This window comes from Aulonocara stuartgranti (assembly GCF_965226115.1).
Source record: "Aulonocara stuartgranti genome assembly, chromosome: 20".
NCBI lineage: Eukaryota > Metazoa > Chordata > Actinopteri > Cichliformes > Cichlidae > Aulonocara > Aulonocara stuartgranti.
Window position 1 is genome coordinate 13,067,083 of NC_138956.1, and position 16,762 is coordinate 13,083,844.

The 16,762-nt window shown below is 41.1% G+C and overlaps 1 protein-coding gene across 4 annotated transcripts in view; it reads left to right on the top strand.

The window, feature by feature from the left end:
• LOC309697328 (plexin-A1-like) overlaps positions 1–16,762 on the top strand; it is a 330,439-nt gene that overhangs the window by 43,271 nt on the left and 270,406 nt on the right. For 3 of the 4 annotated variants that reach the window (XM_082519167.1, XM_082519170.1, XM_082519169.1), the window contains exon 2: positions 13,437–14,808. In XM_082519167.1, the coding sequence (XP_082375293.1) occupies positions 13,633–14,808 (1,176 nt within the window). In that variant the 5' untranslated portion in view covers positions 13,437–13,632. Of the gene's footprint in view, positions 1–10,726; positions 10,797–13,436; positions 14,809–16,762 lie in introns of those variants that run through there. The other variant, XM_082519168.1, reaches the window with a different exon arrangement.

Genomic DNA, 16,762 nt, shown 5'->3' on the forward strand with positions numbered 1-16,762 from the left:
CTTTATTTCTACATGCATGTACATACACATACACACACTCAAGCGCACTGATTTTCAGAGTTCAAATGAATGGCCCGTGCAGTTTCTTTCTTTTGTTTTCTCTTTCCCCCCCATCTCCATCCTTCATCGCTCTCTCCCGCTCATTTTCTTAAACTGCAAAATTGCTGTTCTGCGGTTGGGAGCCAGCTTCGATTATCTGCGGCAAATTCTCTGATAAAGAACAGTGTTTCTGGGCCTATTCAAGCCCTTAAAGCCCCTCTAAATGGCTTTAGCTGCAGGGTCCCCTCTTTGGAGACTATAAACATACACATACGCACACTCCATGCAGTGATTTCAACACCCATCGTGGGAATAATCCAACTGCAGAGTCATTTTTTTTCTTTTTTTTTCTTTTTTTTATTATTAAAGGCTTGTCAGCACATAAAAATACCTGTATCTTGCTCTCTCTGACATTTCTATCCACTCAAGCATCTGTTAATACCCTGCTGCTGGACAGTAGTCTGTGTGCCTGCCGCATGTAGGATGCCAGGTCATGCTAGAATTATTTTCTGTTCACAAGAGAGGAAATGTTGGTGTTTTGTATTAAAGGAGACCGTAATCTTAACACAAAGGACAGGATGTGTCATTTCCTCACAGAAGCCCAGGTTGCTTTAATAGTAGCCTTTAGCTGGATAATCAAGCACAGTAATAACATGGTCACCAAAACCATTTGTTAGTAGTTTTGGCACTGGTGCAAAGTCCTGCTGGAAAAGGAAATCACCTCTTCCAAAAAGGTTGTCCATAGATGGAAGCATGAAGTGACCTAAAATCTCCTGGTAGACGACTGCGTTGACTTTGCACCACCACCAATGCCAGCACATGACAGAGCATCACAGAGTCCAGTTACTTCATATGGACTTCAAACACCTTGGATTCTTGGACCCTGAATCTAAAGCCTTGATTTCCAAATGAAGTGCCAGATTTTCTTTCATTTAAAAAGAGAATTTTAAACCACTGAGAAACAACCCAGTTCTATTTCTTCTTATCCCAGGTATAGCTCTTCTGACTTAAATTTTGATATTAGGAATCTGACCATTTTAGTCCCTTTCCTGAATGCAATTCAATTCAATTCAGTTCAATTCAATTTTATTTATATAGCACCAAATCACAACAAAAGTCGCCTCAAGGTGCTTCATAGATACGGAGAAAAACCCAACAATCATATGACCCCCTATGACCAAGCACTTTGGCAACAGTGGGAAGGAAAAACTCCCTGGTTCTGCTGGAAGAAACCTCCAGCAGAACCAGGCTCAGGGAGGGGCGGGGCCATCTGCTGCGACCGTTTAGGGCGAGAGAAGGAAGACAGGACAAAAGACATGCTGTGGAAGAGAGACAGAGATTAATAACAGATATGAGTCAATGCAGAGAGGTCTATTAACACATAGTGAGTGAGAAAGGTGACTGGAAAGGAAAAACTCAATGCATCATGGGAATCCCCGGCAGCCTACGTCTATTGCAGCATAACTAAGGGAGGATTCAGGGTCACCTGGTCCAGCCCTAACTATATGCTTTAGCAAAATGGAAAGTCTTAAGCCCAATCTTGAAAGTAGAGATAGTGTCTGTCTCCTGAATCCAAGCTGGAAGCTGGAAGCTAATTATTTAAGACCTTGTATGTGAGCAGCAGGATTTTGAATTCAATTCTGGATTTAACAGGAAGCCAATGAAGGGAAGCCAAAAACAGGAGAAATATGCTCTCTCTTTCTAGTCCCTGTCAGAACTCTTGCTGCAGCATTTTGGATAAGCTGAAGGCTTTTCAGTGAGTTTTTTGGACATCCTGATAATAATGAATTACAGTAGTCCAGCCTGGAAGTAATAAATGCATGAACTAGTTTTTCAGCGTCATTCTGAGACAGGATATTTCTAATTTTAGAGATGTTGCGCAAATGGAAGAAAGCAGTCTTACATATTTGTTTAATATGTGCGTTGAAGGACATATCCTGGTCAAAAATGACTCCAAGGTTCCTCGCAGCGTTACTGGAGGCCAAGGTAATGCCATCCAGAGTAAGAATCTGGTTAGATACCATATTTCTAAGCTTTTCAGGGCCAAGTACAATAACCTCAGTTTTATCTGAATTAAGAAGCAGAAAGTTAGCGGCCATCCAGGTCTTTATGTCTTTAAGACATTCCTGCAGTTTAACTAATTGGTGTGTGTTATCTGGCTTCATAGATAGATAGAGCTGGGTGTCATCTGCATAGCAGTGAAAATGTATGCTATGTCTTCTAATGATGCTGCCTAAGGGAAGCATGTATAATGTAAACAGAATTGGTCCTAGCACTGAACCCTGTGGAACTCCATAATTAACCTCAGTGTGTGAAGAGGACTCTCCATTTACATGTACAAATTGGAGTCTATTAGATAGACTGAAGACACCTGTGTGAGGCAACTCTTCATGCTCTCACACCTGCCTTAAGAGTTTGAAAACAGAAGGCAACAGGACTTCTTTTAGTGACAAAAACCGATTCATCCCAATGACAAAACTCCCAAATGCAAGCTAAACAACATAGTATATGCTGTGCTGTAAAGTAAGGAGTGACCGTATGTCAGCACTGGAGAAACCAAACGGCCATTCCACAAATACATGGCACAACATAGAAGAGCCACCTCGAGCATACAAGACTCAGCTGTACACTTAGACCTAAAGGACAAAGGATTGTAGTGTTCTTATTTTGGACCTAGAAGACAGGTTTTTTTGACAGAGGACTACAAGAGGCCATGGAGTGAATTATGAACTACCTACAATACAGTCTTGATATCTCTTCCTAGGGACTTTAACCTCCATTCACATCTTACTCTAGGTGACCTCAATAGGTCACATGATAGGGTAGGGTCAATCTCACAGTGGTTTTACCTTTAATCCCTGGTGATGGTTATGACCCCTGTTTTTTTTTTTCAAAATTTGGTTAATGTGTCAACATGATATAGTGGGTCAATGACCCTCAGGACCACCTCCAAAGGGGACAACCCCCATCAGGGGTTAAATACCTGGGACTCTCCACTATTTTGCTTTTAGAACTGAGGAAGCCTCTTGGACGAGGGGCAAAACATCTTCACAAACTTAAAGAAGTCCATTTGCCATCTCTTTTCATGCTTTTACGTCTACCATGACTGGATGAGTAAGAACATACACAGACAAATGACACCAGCCTCAGTCCATCCTTTGTGGAGCTCTCCCAAATTCTTGAATCGAGCATTTGTTGATGATCTCAAAGCTGCGGTCATCCCTGTCCCATCTGTACATTTTCCTGCCACATTTTTAACATGATTCGATATAGCACTCTGCAAACAGCCTGCCTTTTTCAGCAAAGACCTGCGGCATATCCCCTTTTTGGATGGTGTCAGTGATCACCATCTGGGCAAGCGACAAGTCAGCAGTTTTACCTATGTTGTGGTTGTTTGTGATGAAATGGAGTGAGAGATACAGAGTATTCATACTGTTTAAGCAATAACCGTCAAAGTTAACAGAAAAATGGCATTTTCACTTTAAAATGCAGTGAATATAGAATATATGAAAAAATACAAAGAATTTTTCATTGATATTCTAATTATTTGAGATGATTTTTTTTAAGCCAAACTAACCCTCAGAGCTGACCTCCAAAAGATTCGGTTGGGTTATCAGGCATGATCCAATAGCCCTGTGTTAATATGTGCTAAATCATCATATTGATGCTCCTCCAGGATCAACATTGCAACTGATAAATGATATCTAAGCATTCAGTTAGCATTAGCCAATAAGTTAGCAAATTTATTAAAAAGTACATTTGGCTAACAGAAACCCTAGCTTAATCATATATTTATTATGTTGTACAAATTAATAAATAAAACAACTGCAATGCTAACGATTTGTTTATTTGTAAACAAAGACATGTTTTTCTATGCTGTGCTATGCAACAATCATCATGAACCAGCATTATTTTCATGTTGCAGGAACAACGCCAACATGGTGGTATCAGCTGTCTTGCTTAACGTCAGAGAAACTGAACTGGACTGAACCTTAACCGCTGGGGCCAAGTATGAGTAATAACTAGAAGAGACAATTTAAAGGGTTTGTAATTTATGCAAAATATTAATAATGCTTAAAAGCCTAGAGGAAGATTTCATCATTTTTTAAAAGACTGTGTAGTTTCTCCTCATTAGCTATGCATTATCTTTGTGATCCAGCCCATGCACATGACCTCAACAACAGAAGCGAGATCTATGAAAAACAAATCAACACAAAAATAACAAAAAAACCCCCAAAACTGCTGTTTTTGTTTGTTTGTACTTGTGTGTAAGTAGTTTGAATTGCTGCTCTGCCTCTACCCTCCACCTTTTTGTTTCAAGGACAGTACTAGAAAACTAGTGCGGGGAAACACTCGCGTACAAACATCAGGTACCAGTTGATGGATCTGAATGTTTTTAACAACAAAGAGGTGTTGACACACTCGTACCTTCCACGGGCAAAAAGTTGCTGTTGACATTTCTGCAAGAATCCATAAAAAAAAAAGAAAACATTGACTTTTCATGTTGTTGTAGTGGAGTAGATTGTAGTGTTTTTGTATTATTTTTTTTTATTGTTTTTTGGGGGATGTGTGACATGACAATCAGAAACTCAACAATGTTTAATAAAACATATTTTACTCTAAATCATTTTAATGGATGAGCTGCATGTCACCAAACAACCATTACGGTTCATTTTTCCCCCTCCGGGCCTGCAGTAATTTTATGGCCAGCTGTAAACTAATGCATTATGTACTTTAATCAAAACAATAGAGCATGTCCTCTCCTTTATCAGGTTACACTAATGTTCAGAAAACAACTGTAAAAAGCATAGGTAACATTTTTCTCCCCCTACTCACAGCTTTATAATAGGTGTTTTAATTTGAGAGGCATGACCCACCTTTCCCCTTGACTGGGAAAACTATCACTGCATTGCTACACTCATCATCACCCACCCCACCGACATGTATAAAATTAATAGTGAGTGCTTCCCTTAATGGGTGTGTGTCTGGCCCAGTGAGAGTAGCAATCCACTCACAAATGACACAGGTTGAAATAAAATTGACACCACAAAAAAATGTAAAGAGGGCTTTTAATATTACTCTGCTTACATACAGCGTTTTTTTTAATCTTTGGTGTTTAAGGTATAACTTTGTGCAAGTTATTGTGGGCAGAATTGATATAAATGTAGCTGAGGTGATTTGCGCGTTTGCTCCTTTTGAACAAAAGTGCGGAACAGTTGTCAGGATTTCATTTTATCTGGAAAAAATCCTTAAACCCTTTCCATTCTGGCGAGCTTGGGGGAGACAGAGCGAGTGTATTGTAGGCGAGACTCAGTCAGATTAAGAATGATTAAGGCTCATCCACTCAGCTCTGCTCGCTGTGGATTCCCACTGCACTTTCTGAAAGAGTGATGGCTGATCTGCACCTGTCAGCTTGAAAAATAAGCGCGTGTGAGCGAGTCTTTGTATCTGTGGGCGTGCAAGCGGGAGTTTGTCTGCCTGTATCTCTGGCTGTGTTTATGCAAGTGTGTGTTTTTCCCCAGGAGATTTACGCCTTCCTGCGTCTGTTTGAGTGTGCCTGTGTGTTTGTGTGTGCTCCCTAAAAAAAAAAGTATACTTAGAATGCAACTTTTACCTAAGCTTCTGTTTCCATGTGTGCGTGAACAGCTTTTTATGAATGAAGTCAAATTACTGCGCTGCCTGCTTCATCCTTCTCATCATCTCATTTAGATTGTTAGAATCAAATTTTCTGTGTGTGTGTGTGCGTATGTAATAAACTGTGTTAAACCACAGAGATGTATTTTCTTAATTTTTAATTGATTTCTATATAACTAAAGGATGTTAATGTGTGTGTGCCTTGTGAAGCCACCTCTCTATCGGTTTGCTTTCTTTTGTGTTGTGTGTGTGTGCATGCAGCTGTCTGTGAGGTCAGTGTGTCTGTTGTGGAATGTGGCTGTAAATGAACCACTGTGTCCCCACTGCATGGTGCAGCAGCCCACATGTGCACACACACACACAGAGTCTGACCCACATTCTCTTTATACTCACACAAACACGTCTTTTGGGGGAATTCATGTATGAATCTAGGTTTTGCAGTCCTGGAACAGTTAGATTATCTTATATTAGCCAGTGCCCAGTACCATCCATCCATCCACCCAATTTCTCCGCTTATCCAATTCAGGGTCACAGTGGACCTGTAATAGAGCGAGAGCCGGTGTACACCCTTGGTAGGTCACCAGTCTGTCATATGGCTAACGCATAGAGAACCATTCGTGTTCCCATTCACGACTATGACTAATTTAGAGTCACCATTTCCTCTAACATGTAGGTGTTTGGACTGTTTGAGTCCAGTTTACAAGAAGAGAACCCACAAAAGCACAGGGAGAACATGCAAACTTCACACAGAAAGGTGGATTCGAATCCAGAACTTTCTTGCTGTGAGGCAAATCCAGCAATTTGATTCTGTATTATAATGACAACCAATACAATGCTGGATCTAAATATTTTAGATGTCATGACATATACAGTAGTACTGGTTTTGGCATCATCCATTTGTTTTTTCATACGAAACAAAACACGATATTTATCCGTTTTTTATCCTATGTTTGGTTTCATTTCTGCAATCACAGTTATCATTACTGGCAGATATAGCAGTGGCACGTTGAGAGAAAACAACATTACCAATAAATACTGTTCAGTGAAATACATGGCTAACTCCCTCCCTTCCTACTGGTCTTTCTTTATATCTGTCCATCTGTTGAAAACCAGGAAAGGAGGATGTGAGTCGACTACAGTCTGCAGTATTAGTACTTGTCAATATTACGACTTTTGGAAAATGGATTCCAAATAGAAATCTCCTCACGTTCACAAGTGTGTCCGTCTCCTATCCCTCTTCTCACATCTCCTCCTCTGCTGTCCTTACCTGACCTGTACTGTGACTGTAATTTTGCTACCATCTGTTGCAATAAGCGTGGAGTTTTTTTTTTTTTTTTTTTACTTTAAAAGATCCCATCAGATTTTCTAAGCATAGGCTGATTGTGTCTACCTTGACATATCTAAAAGAAAATCAGTTGGTGTGCTCATTTATGATGGCTTACTATTGACTTTTGCATATGACATACCCGTTCACATTGTCAGTACTTTAAGTACTGTCAGGTATTTATTAAGGGGGCTCCCTTATTCACAAGAGGTCACCACAGCAGATGTGTCTACATGTTTGATTTGCCAGAGATTTTATGCCAACTGTCCTTCCTGACACAAACCTCACATTTATCCGGTCTTGGGGCTGAAACTAGGAGTACACAACCGTATGAATCCCTGAGTTTGGCTCTGTGTCTCCTCTTGGAATTAAACCAGGAATCTTCTTTATTAAATACTATCGCTTTGGCATAAAATCTGATTTCACTTCAGAGTGAAATCACTAGCATCTTTTTATTTGCTGCATGGAGCTCGCATTATATTTTATTGTTTAATAATTAATTACATCAAGTCTTAGCAATGCAACTCATTTGGATGAGGCATCTTTCATCATTAATTTCAGCCTCCATATATGAAGTGTAAAATTGACATCAAATGACTTACTTTTTCACAAAAAATGTATATACGAGATTTAAAAAAATACCTTAAACAAGTTCTATTTCTATTGTCCCATACGGGGCAACACCTTAGGATTGCAATGGAAAATTCCCACATTAGCTCTCTTGTGTGTAACCATGGTAAACAGTTTTCTGTTGAGTTTGTGGCCTCAATTTTTTCCAAGTCTCATCCAATCAGAGATGAAAATTAAACCCCCTTGAAAGTCAAAGGGAAACAAAACAGCTGGGTATGTTTTATCCTGTGATTAACAACAGCATGCTGTATTCCACTATTTCTCCTCAGGCCTTCGCTCAAAGTTTCACAAAGGAACTTTACTAAAGAATAGGTGACATTACTGTGGTTACATCATTTATGGGGGAAGGGAACTAGAAAAACTGTGTCCATGGGATAGGAAGTTCTATATTTGACAATACAAACCACCAGACTTATGTAATATTACTGCAGCAATTGTTGTCTTATTCGTCAAATTTAAAGCAGCAGTTGAGATCTGTTAATGTGAATATTAGCATGAGAAACTGTTCAAGAAAAGTCTACTCTTCACTTAGCCCAGACACTGTGGTCTGTGCCCCCCACAAGCCAGAAAAACAGCTCCTCCTGCATCGAAGTGGTTGCCTACTCATGATTTGTGAGTTAGGTTGAACAAAGTCTCTCCTAATTAGGTCCCCTTCAGGTTCTCCAGGTTAAACGTCTTGATTAGCTCCGAACTCTATGAAAGCTAAATTCCAAATAACTTCAGGTGTAAAAGTGAATGAAACTTTTTGGAGTTATACGTAAACCCCATTTAAACTGTAGCAACCCGATTATGGTGACGTGATTATAAGTTGAAATCCAAACCTCTGGGCTCACGTCCTTTAATCAACAAGGTAATAAATGTAGGTCAAGTTTCCAAGCAGCTCAGTCCAACTCCAATGTTTTCTTTCTCTATGGCTCTTTGTCCAGAAAAAAAGTGTTTAAATTGGAAAAGGTATCTGTATAAATGTTTATACTTTGCCTGAGGTTTTCAAAGTTTCATTATGTATGCCTTGTGTACGTATTGTACAGTTCACATATAAGCTGACGCGTGTGGATGACTGTTTGACAAGTAATTAAGATGGACCAGATGCAGAATACGCTCACACATATACAAACAGACTCGCACGAAGCGAGGCCGGCAGGCATGAATGTGAGCTCCATGCTGAAGAAGTGGTGTGTATAAATTTGCTTAAGTGTTTGGCTTAGGTCTGTGGCTGTGTGTGCAATCGATGTGCCAACAGCAATAAATCAACTCGGGGCAGACCTGAATGCCTCAACAGCTTCATCTGACGTGGCAGGTGGGCTTGGGGATAGCCCTGACACAAAAACGTGCACACGTTTAGAGGTGAAGGCCTTTATCAGATGAGATGCTGATCAGCTTCAAAGAATTAATGATGCGATATATCAGGTGATATATCAAGTGCCATATTTTCCTGATTAGAGGTGGCTTTAAATGATGAACAACAAGAACACCAGATAGTATTTTGCGTCACTTTAGAAGCTTGGGCTTTAGTATGGAGTTGCAAATGCCTTTTGCCAGCAGACTCCAGTGATGCACAGGTAGTGTCGATAAACACTCTGTACAAGTTTGTTGATCTTAAGCTTTTAATTTCCCCAGGTGTGGATGTCCCAGCAAGTTTACCCCAAGGTCAGACTGTGCAATGCTCAGAGAAAATACAAAAAAGCCCCAGAGCTGCACCTCAGGCTCTACCAACTTCACTTTAGCACATTAAATGTTAAAACTAATTTACTGTACAGCATTATCAGGAGATCTAAAAAGAACACAGTAACATAGCTTAGGTTTGCAACGTTACATGTGAACAAACCACCACTTCTGGAACAATGTCCTTTGATTGGGTGCTACTAAAGTGGAGATGTTTGGCCTTAACGCACTGAACTCTGTTTGGTGAAAACCAAATGCAGCATATCAGCCTAACTGCTTTATTACCTACTAAGCACGGTGGTGGAGGTGTAATGATTTGGGCTTGTTTTCCATCCACAGAATCATGAACTCTTCTGTGCTCCAAATTCAGCCAAATTGGGTCAATGGTAGGGCTGGGCCATATTATACCTTTCACAGTAATACCGGTACAATTTTAAGCAATGATAAGAAAATTAAATATCGCGATAGAATATGGGTAAAACGCGCAGGCGCAGTGTTTGTGTTTTCAAACGCTCATACGCACATGGCAGAAAAAGCATGGCAGCGACGGAGAATGAGAAGGGCGAAAGCAGATTGTTGAATGAAACAGATGAACCAGAATTGGTTTGTGAAAATTGCGCAACTTCAGTGGTGTGGAACTGGTTTGGTTTTCGTCCATCACCAAAACACAATTTTTTGTAGAACATGCCACGTCGTGGCAGAAAGCAGAACCAACAAGTCCTCCCTGTAAGAACAGCTGCTTGTTTAAGTGAAAATAAATTGATGGGTTTTTTGCACTAATAGAGTTGTGGAGTTGTAAAGTATTTTGTCTCGTGCCAGTTATATCTTTATCGCAAATTTTCAAATATGTATCATGATAAATATTTTGGGTCATATTGCCCTACCCTAGCCAACAGGACAATGGTTCTAAGCACATCAGCAAATCTACAACATAATGGCTAAAAAAGAAAAGAAACATGGTGCTGCAATGGCTAGGTCAAAGTTCAGACCTCAACCTGACGGAAATGCTGGCAAACATTTCAGTCAGACATGTAAACAGACATGTGCAGCTTAAATCTATAAAATAAGTGCAAAAATCGAAATTGTAAAATTTGTGAAAAATAAACATTCACAAAATACAATAGCCATATAAAAGAGTGACAGAGACATGAATTGGGAGGCAACAAAGGAAGAAAAATTGGTTTCACATCAGTTTACTCTGTCGCATTTTTCTTTTATCATTTGTGAATCCATATTCACATTTCTAGCAAACTTACCTCTTAATAACTGCTATTTTCTTCTTTTGATCTAATTCCAACATAAAAGAAAATACTTTCAAATCACTACCTTGTGTTTTTCAGTTCATGCGTTCCTCTTTCCTCTCATCTTTTTGTCCCAGTTTAGTCAAACAGCGCCTGTAATCATCAGCACTCAGCTCCGCTGGCTATTGAAGCAATACGGCCACAGAGTTCACATGTGCTGTGTGGTTTTCACTTATTAATAGAATGTGTAAAGTACATCAGAGAAGGTGAGACAAAAATGTTCAACAATAACCGCACATTCTTATGTTGTCATTTAGTATAGCATGCAAGTCTTCTCCTTTCTCTTAAAGTGTTTGTGTATTATGATAAAGTGCACGCGCGGTGCCTGACTGCATGTGGGAAGGTTCGTTTTATGTCACTTAAGTTTACATGTGTGAGGGTATGCGGCACGATGAAGTCAATGAGGTCTGTGATAGGGTTTAGAAATGCTTTTGACCGCGTACTGTATGTGTGTGTTATATGTTCACATTTTTTTTATGTGTCCAGGATGCTAACAGTGGGCTTATTGTCCTGATGGGACAGGCAACAGCATCGTCATCTGGGCCACTGTAATCATGGCTGGGCAGGAGATGAAAGACACTATTGACAAGAAGTGTCTGAGAGAAGAGAGAGAGAGGGAGAGGAATGTAATGAAAGGGAGAAATAAGGAACAGCGGCAGAAACAGGAGACGAGAATAGTTTGCTGTCCAAACTCCATTATGAAACAAGCCTTCGCTTTGTTCTCTGCATGAACTAATGAAAAGAAAATTGAACAGTACTGTATGTGGTTAGCCTTTGAACCGCTATTTTGTTTTTGTGCTGGTTAGTCTGACAGACATTGCATATCCATATCCATACCCCTCATTGGTTTGAGGGCTACAGTTATAATGCTCCAAGCTTGGGATCTAAACTGGCCTCATCTTGGGTTTTCTCTGACATTGCTTGGAGGGGTTGTGCTCAGTTACCTGCTAATGCTAGCATTAGCTAGCTAGTGTGGTTAGCAAAGCAACCGTGTGATTCACTGTGATTTTAATAAGATAGCTAGCAAAAAAGTAGTAATAAAAATAATGGATGTGTTGTGAAATACACGCGACTCAAATTTCAACTTATTAAGTTGACCTTAAAGAACTTTCTTGGATGTAAGGCAAATTTTAATGGTTTGTTAGCATGACCCCATGACCGCCACAAAGTTTTATCAGAACTCAAAACATTTTGAGCTACCTTGATCAATTTTAAACTGATCAATTACATTAAAATTTAATCTCCTACAATTTGAATGAATAGGGAAAATATCTATAGAGACCAAATTGATCTAGCAGGCTGAAACCATGTTGGGGTTTGCTTTGAAGTTGTTTTGTTTGTTTGTTTGTTTTTGGTAGAACGTTTAAACTTCTCCTTTTGGAACAAACCTCAGTTGACCAGTTGAAGAACTTCGCAATTTTTTTTAAAACTTCTGCTGTTGTTTCATTTTGCAGTTTGCTTGTACTTTGTGCGGCCATGAATTGTCACTTTTCCTATCACTTCTGTGCTTTTTGCAGGGTTTTGATATGTCACTTATATTTTGTATGAGCACAGTGTTGCTGGGGCAACATGGATTTTTTTTTACAGCATCCCGTTTGACCACTATGACAAAACTGGCAGTAAGCTGACTCTACAGTGCCGTCAAGCACTACAAGCGTATCCCTTCTTGAACTGCACCAATCATTTCCAGTGAAGTTACACAGAGAGGAAGAGGAAAGCTCTAAAATGGTGGCTTCAGGGTTTGTTAACTTGTAGACATGGATACTTTTTTGCCCAAATAAAAGGCTTTTTATTCACATAGCAAAAAGAGGTTGCCTATAGCCAAATGAATTAGCGCTTATATGCCAAAATCTTTTTGGTTAGAAAAATGCTTCATCTTCAAATCAACCAAGTCAATTTCACCTTCATGAAATTGACTTGGTTGATGTGGTGCAGCTTGCAGGCGCGCCCTGTCCAGGATGTGCTGTGTATCTGGCCCTGTCCAGTGTCACCTTGGTAGGCTCCAGTGCAAAGTGCATTTTGGGATAATCTCAAGCTTCCCATGACCCTAAACCATAAAAGTGAATATAAAATGAAAGTAATGGAATATAGATGAATGGTCCATCCGCTTTTCTCTTTCCTTACTATTTTCCCTAGTTTTCATTTATAGCAATCTTTCCAGTCATCTCCACTTCCACTGGTATGAAGCCAAATAGCTTTCACTTCTCTCCCTCTCATCGTCTCTTCTGCTTTATCTGCTTTGACCAGTTCCTCCCTCCGCCTTTCTTTTTCAGAAGGCAGGCTGCCTGTATTTCTCTGCTCTGTTTCCCTGTAGTAAATATACTTTAGGACTCTCATGCAGCTCTGCTTGTAATTTATGGGTGTTTACCTGCTATCACACATCAGTGGTTGGCCCTGGGTATGTGTGTGTTTTAGTTTAGGTTTTTTTGTATACGTATAGCAAGCTACCTCTTCTATATGTCTGCTTATGAGCACATCTACAGGTTTTGAGGTGTTTGTGTATTTATGTGTGTGAAAGTGCACCCTGTCCGCTGAATCCTTTAATACCTCCAGACAATCAATAAGCAGAAGAGCAATGCTCAGCCCCTGTCTTCTTTTAAAAGATGCACTCCACCGAGTGGTGCGAGCCAAGAGTCGAGAAGTCAATAAAACAAAGCCGATAGTGCCCTCATTTGTATTTTTTCTTTTTTTGGTTTCTGCTTTCAGCATCTGGTCCTCAGAGTCTGAGTCAGAGTAATATTTAGTGGCTTGTCATTTTGATGTATTCAAATGAATAATTGTTGGCAGTTCTCTGGAAGTGTACAACTATATATTGACAGTTTTCGTTGTTTTTCCTTTTTTTGCAGGGCTGGTGGCAGACAAAGCTGAGGATCAGGGGATGAGGTTATAGAAACGACAGCAGAGACAGGAGGAATAAAGGACGAGGGAAGCCAGTTGCTCGGAAACTCCTCTTTTGCATCTTTTGCACCCCGCGCTCCTCTAAGGCGTTGACTGACCCTGTAAAGGATTACACATTCACACCCCCCTCCCCTCTTCACCACCATGTCTTCCCACCTTAACCCTCCCCTTCTCATCCTCCCCATCCTCTTCCTTGTACTTCCTCTCTCCATCGCTTCTACCTCTACTACTCCTTCCGCATCCCCCTTTCTCTCCTTCTCCCCTCCTGAAGGAGGCCTGACACATTTGGTGGTCAACAACAAAACCGGCGAGGTCTACTTGGGTGCCGTCAACTGGATCTATAAGCTCTCCAGCAACCTCACCAAGCTACGAAGCCACGTCACCGGCCCTGTCACAGACAACCCTCGCTGTTACCCTCCACCTGGTGTACAGTCCTGCCCCCACGAGCTGGTGCAGACCTCTAATGTCAATAAACTCCTTCTGCTCGATGCTGCCCACAACCGCTTGATTGCATGTGGAAGTACTTCCCAGGGAATATGCCAGTTCCTGCGTCTGGATGATTTGTTCAAGCTGGGCGAACCCCACCATCGCAAAGAGCATTATCTATCCAGTGTGGCTGAGGCGGGCACCATGTCGGGCGTCGTGATTTCCCCGGATATTTTTGGAGGCGGAGGGAAGCTCTTTGTCGGCACTCCTATCGATGGCAAGTCTGAGTACTTCCCCACGCTGTCTAGCCGCAAGCTGATGTCCAACGAGGAAAACGCTGACATGTTCAGCTTCGTGTACCAGGATGAGTTTGTCTCTTCCCAGCTCAAGATTCCCTCAGACACGCTCTCAAAGTTCCCCGCGTTCGACATTTACTACATCTACGGCTTCAACAGCGAGCAGTTTGTGTACTACCTCACCTTACAGCTCGACACCCAGCTCACTTCCCCAGATGCGGCCAGCGAGCAGTTCTTCACCTCTAAGATCGTCCGCCTGTGTGTTGACGATCCCAAGTTCTACTCCTACGTTGAGTTCCCTATTGGCTGCACCAAGGACGGAGTGGAGTACCGCCTGGTTCAGGATGCTTATTTAGCCCGGCCGGGGAGCCGGTTGGCACGTTCGCTTGGTATTCAGGAGCACGAGGAGGTTCTATTTACTGTGTTTGCGCAGGGTCAGAAGAACAGAGCCAAGCCGCCGAAGGAGTCAGCTTTGTGCCTGTTCACAATGAGGCAGATAAAGGAGAAGATTAAAGAGAGGATTCAGTCGTGCTACAGAGGAGAGGGGAAACTCTCCCTGCCCTGGCTGCTCAACAAGGAGCTGGCCTGCATCAACTCGGTGAGTGTTTGAGACAGTAACTCCCAGAAGTGTTTTCTTTCCTTGTGATCATCCGTACCTGTGTGGATTGTTTCCTCCTATGATTGTGCAACCTTGAATTTAGCATTTTTTAACCCCGGAAAAGGAAAAATTATGTCTTTTTTATTGTTTTTGTGAAGCTTGGTTACAGCTTTTATTTGTTGATAGCCTTTCATTACCTCGCACCTTTCCCAAAGCACTGAAGTGATCACAGATTCAGGTTGTGCCAATACCAGCCGTGTCTGAGAAGGTTCTGTCCAGTCATTGAAGCAATTTTAATAGATTAATTAGAGGTTTTTCATCATCAACACATGATCATAGTGAGGCATCTACTTGGAAAAGTTGGTAGAGCCAACAACCTGAAAACACACCTTTAGTGGGCGTGAGAGAGGTAGGCAGTGAGGTAAACCACTGTAAGCCATGTGAGTAAATAGAGTCTTTAACTTAACAACTCATTATGCATCTATAGTTATTATAAGTGCTTTTGGATTCTTGTTATCGTAGTATTTAAAGTCTCAGTATCATGTCAAAGGGGCCAGGTTACTGCTTTTCCAGAAAAAGGGAGATCCATACTCCTCTCCTCTTCTTAGTGAGAACCAGATATCTACTTAGTGGGTAAAAAAAGAATGTCAGCATATCCTCAGACATGGCAAAGTGATGTTTTCCATTTTGGTTAGGGCAATCAAAGTGTAGGCGCAATTCCACATTTTGTGCCACATGGAATAAATGTTATTATAAGAACAGCATTTTAACATAGTGGGAGAATGTGTTTACATGATCTTTTTAAGAAAGAAGCTGTTTGTTCTAAAGCAGAACATCCAGTCTACCTGCAGCACAGTAGCCAAACTTCCATAAAGTGTCTAATGATCCATGTGAAGGTACCAGATGTGGAACTAAAATACCTAAATTAGAATAAATTGACTTCTGGTTGTCAAGTGCCGAGAGAAGTACCAACACGGGCATGAGCTAGAGGGATCAAAACTTTCATGCATCCCAAATTAGTTTTTAATTTTGTTAAAATGTCCCCATATTTCTTTAGTCTGAGCACACAACAGCTGTCTTGCTGAGATTTTGTGTTGTTGTTTTTTTCTAATAATTTCATCTACAGGTAGTGGATGGCTTGTCTTTGCTCATACTCATAGATGAGCTGGCCTAAGGGTGTCTTAGAGACACAAGTGTGTGTGTGTAAGTGTGTGTGTGCTTCACCTGCTCCTGTCACCCACATGTCACACACACTCACAGCCCAGTATCCTCATGAATAATTCACCTGGTCTCACCTTCTGTTATTTAGTCGGTGCTCCATAACACCCTGCCATAAATCTCTGAACTACTCTCCACCTCTCTGTCTCCATTTCCTCTTCCCCTCTCTGCTATTCCATCTTCTCTTTCGCTCCTACGTCTTTACTCTAGTCCCATCATTAGCATAAGGGCTTCTTTCATTTGCTAACCCTGCTCTCCCTCTGCTTCTTCTTTTACCTTCTTCTTTCTTATTCTGCTCCGCAACTCTTCTTCTTGACCTTTTTTCTTTGTCTTTAATTTTTGACCTGTAACCCCCCCACTTTCCCCTTTTTTTTTTGCAATCTTGTTTCTTTTGGTTGCCTTTAGCTTCTTCTGTCTCATTCCCCTTTTTCTCAAGCCTTTGCTCTTTCACCATCTCTTTCTGCCCTCTCCTTGACTTTCCTCTGAGTGATGAGGTATAGAGTGACTTAGTGTGTAAAGCCAGAGTCTGGATGTGATCTGAAAATACAATGCGGATAGAACAGACGATGCAGCGATAAAGGGGAGGAGAGTGATGAAGAATGACAGAAAGTCGGAGTGGTGGGTTTTATGGAAGGTGGGGGCATGGACTGCTAGGAAGGAAGACAAAAAAGGAGGTAGCAAAGACAGAAGAGAAGGTGTGAAGAAAAGTGTGACCGAAGCCTGGTCGTAGAGGACA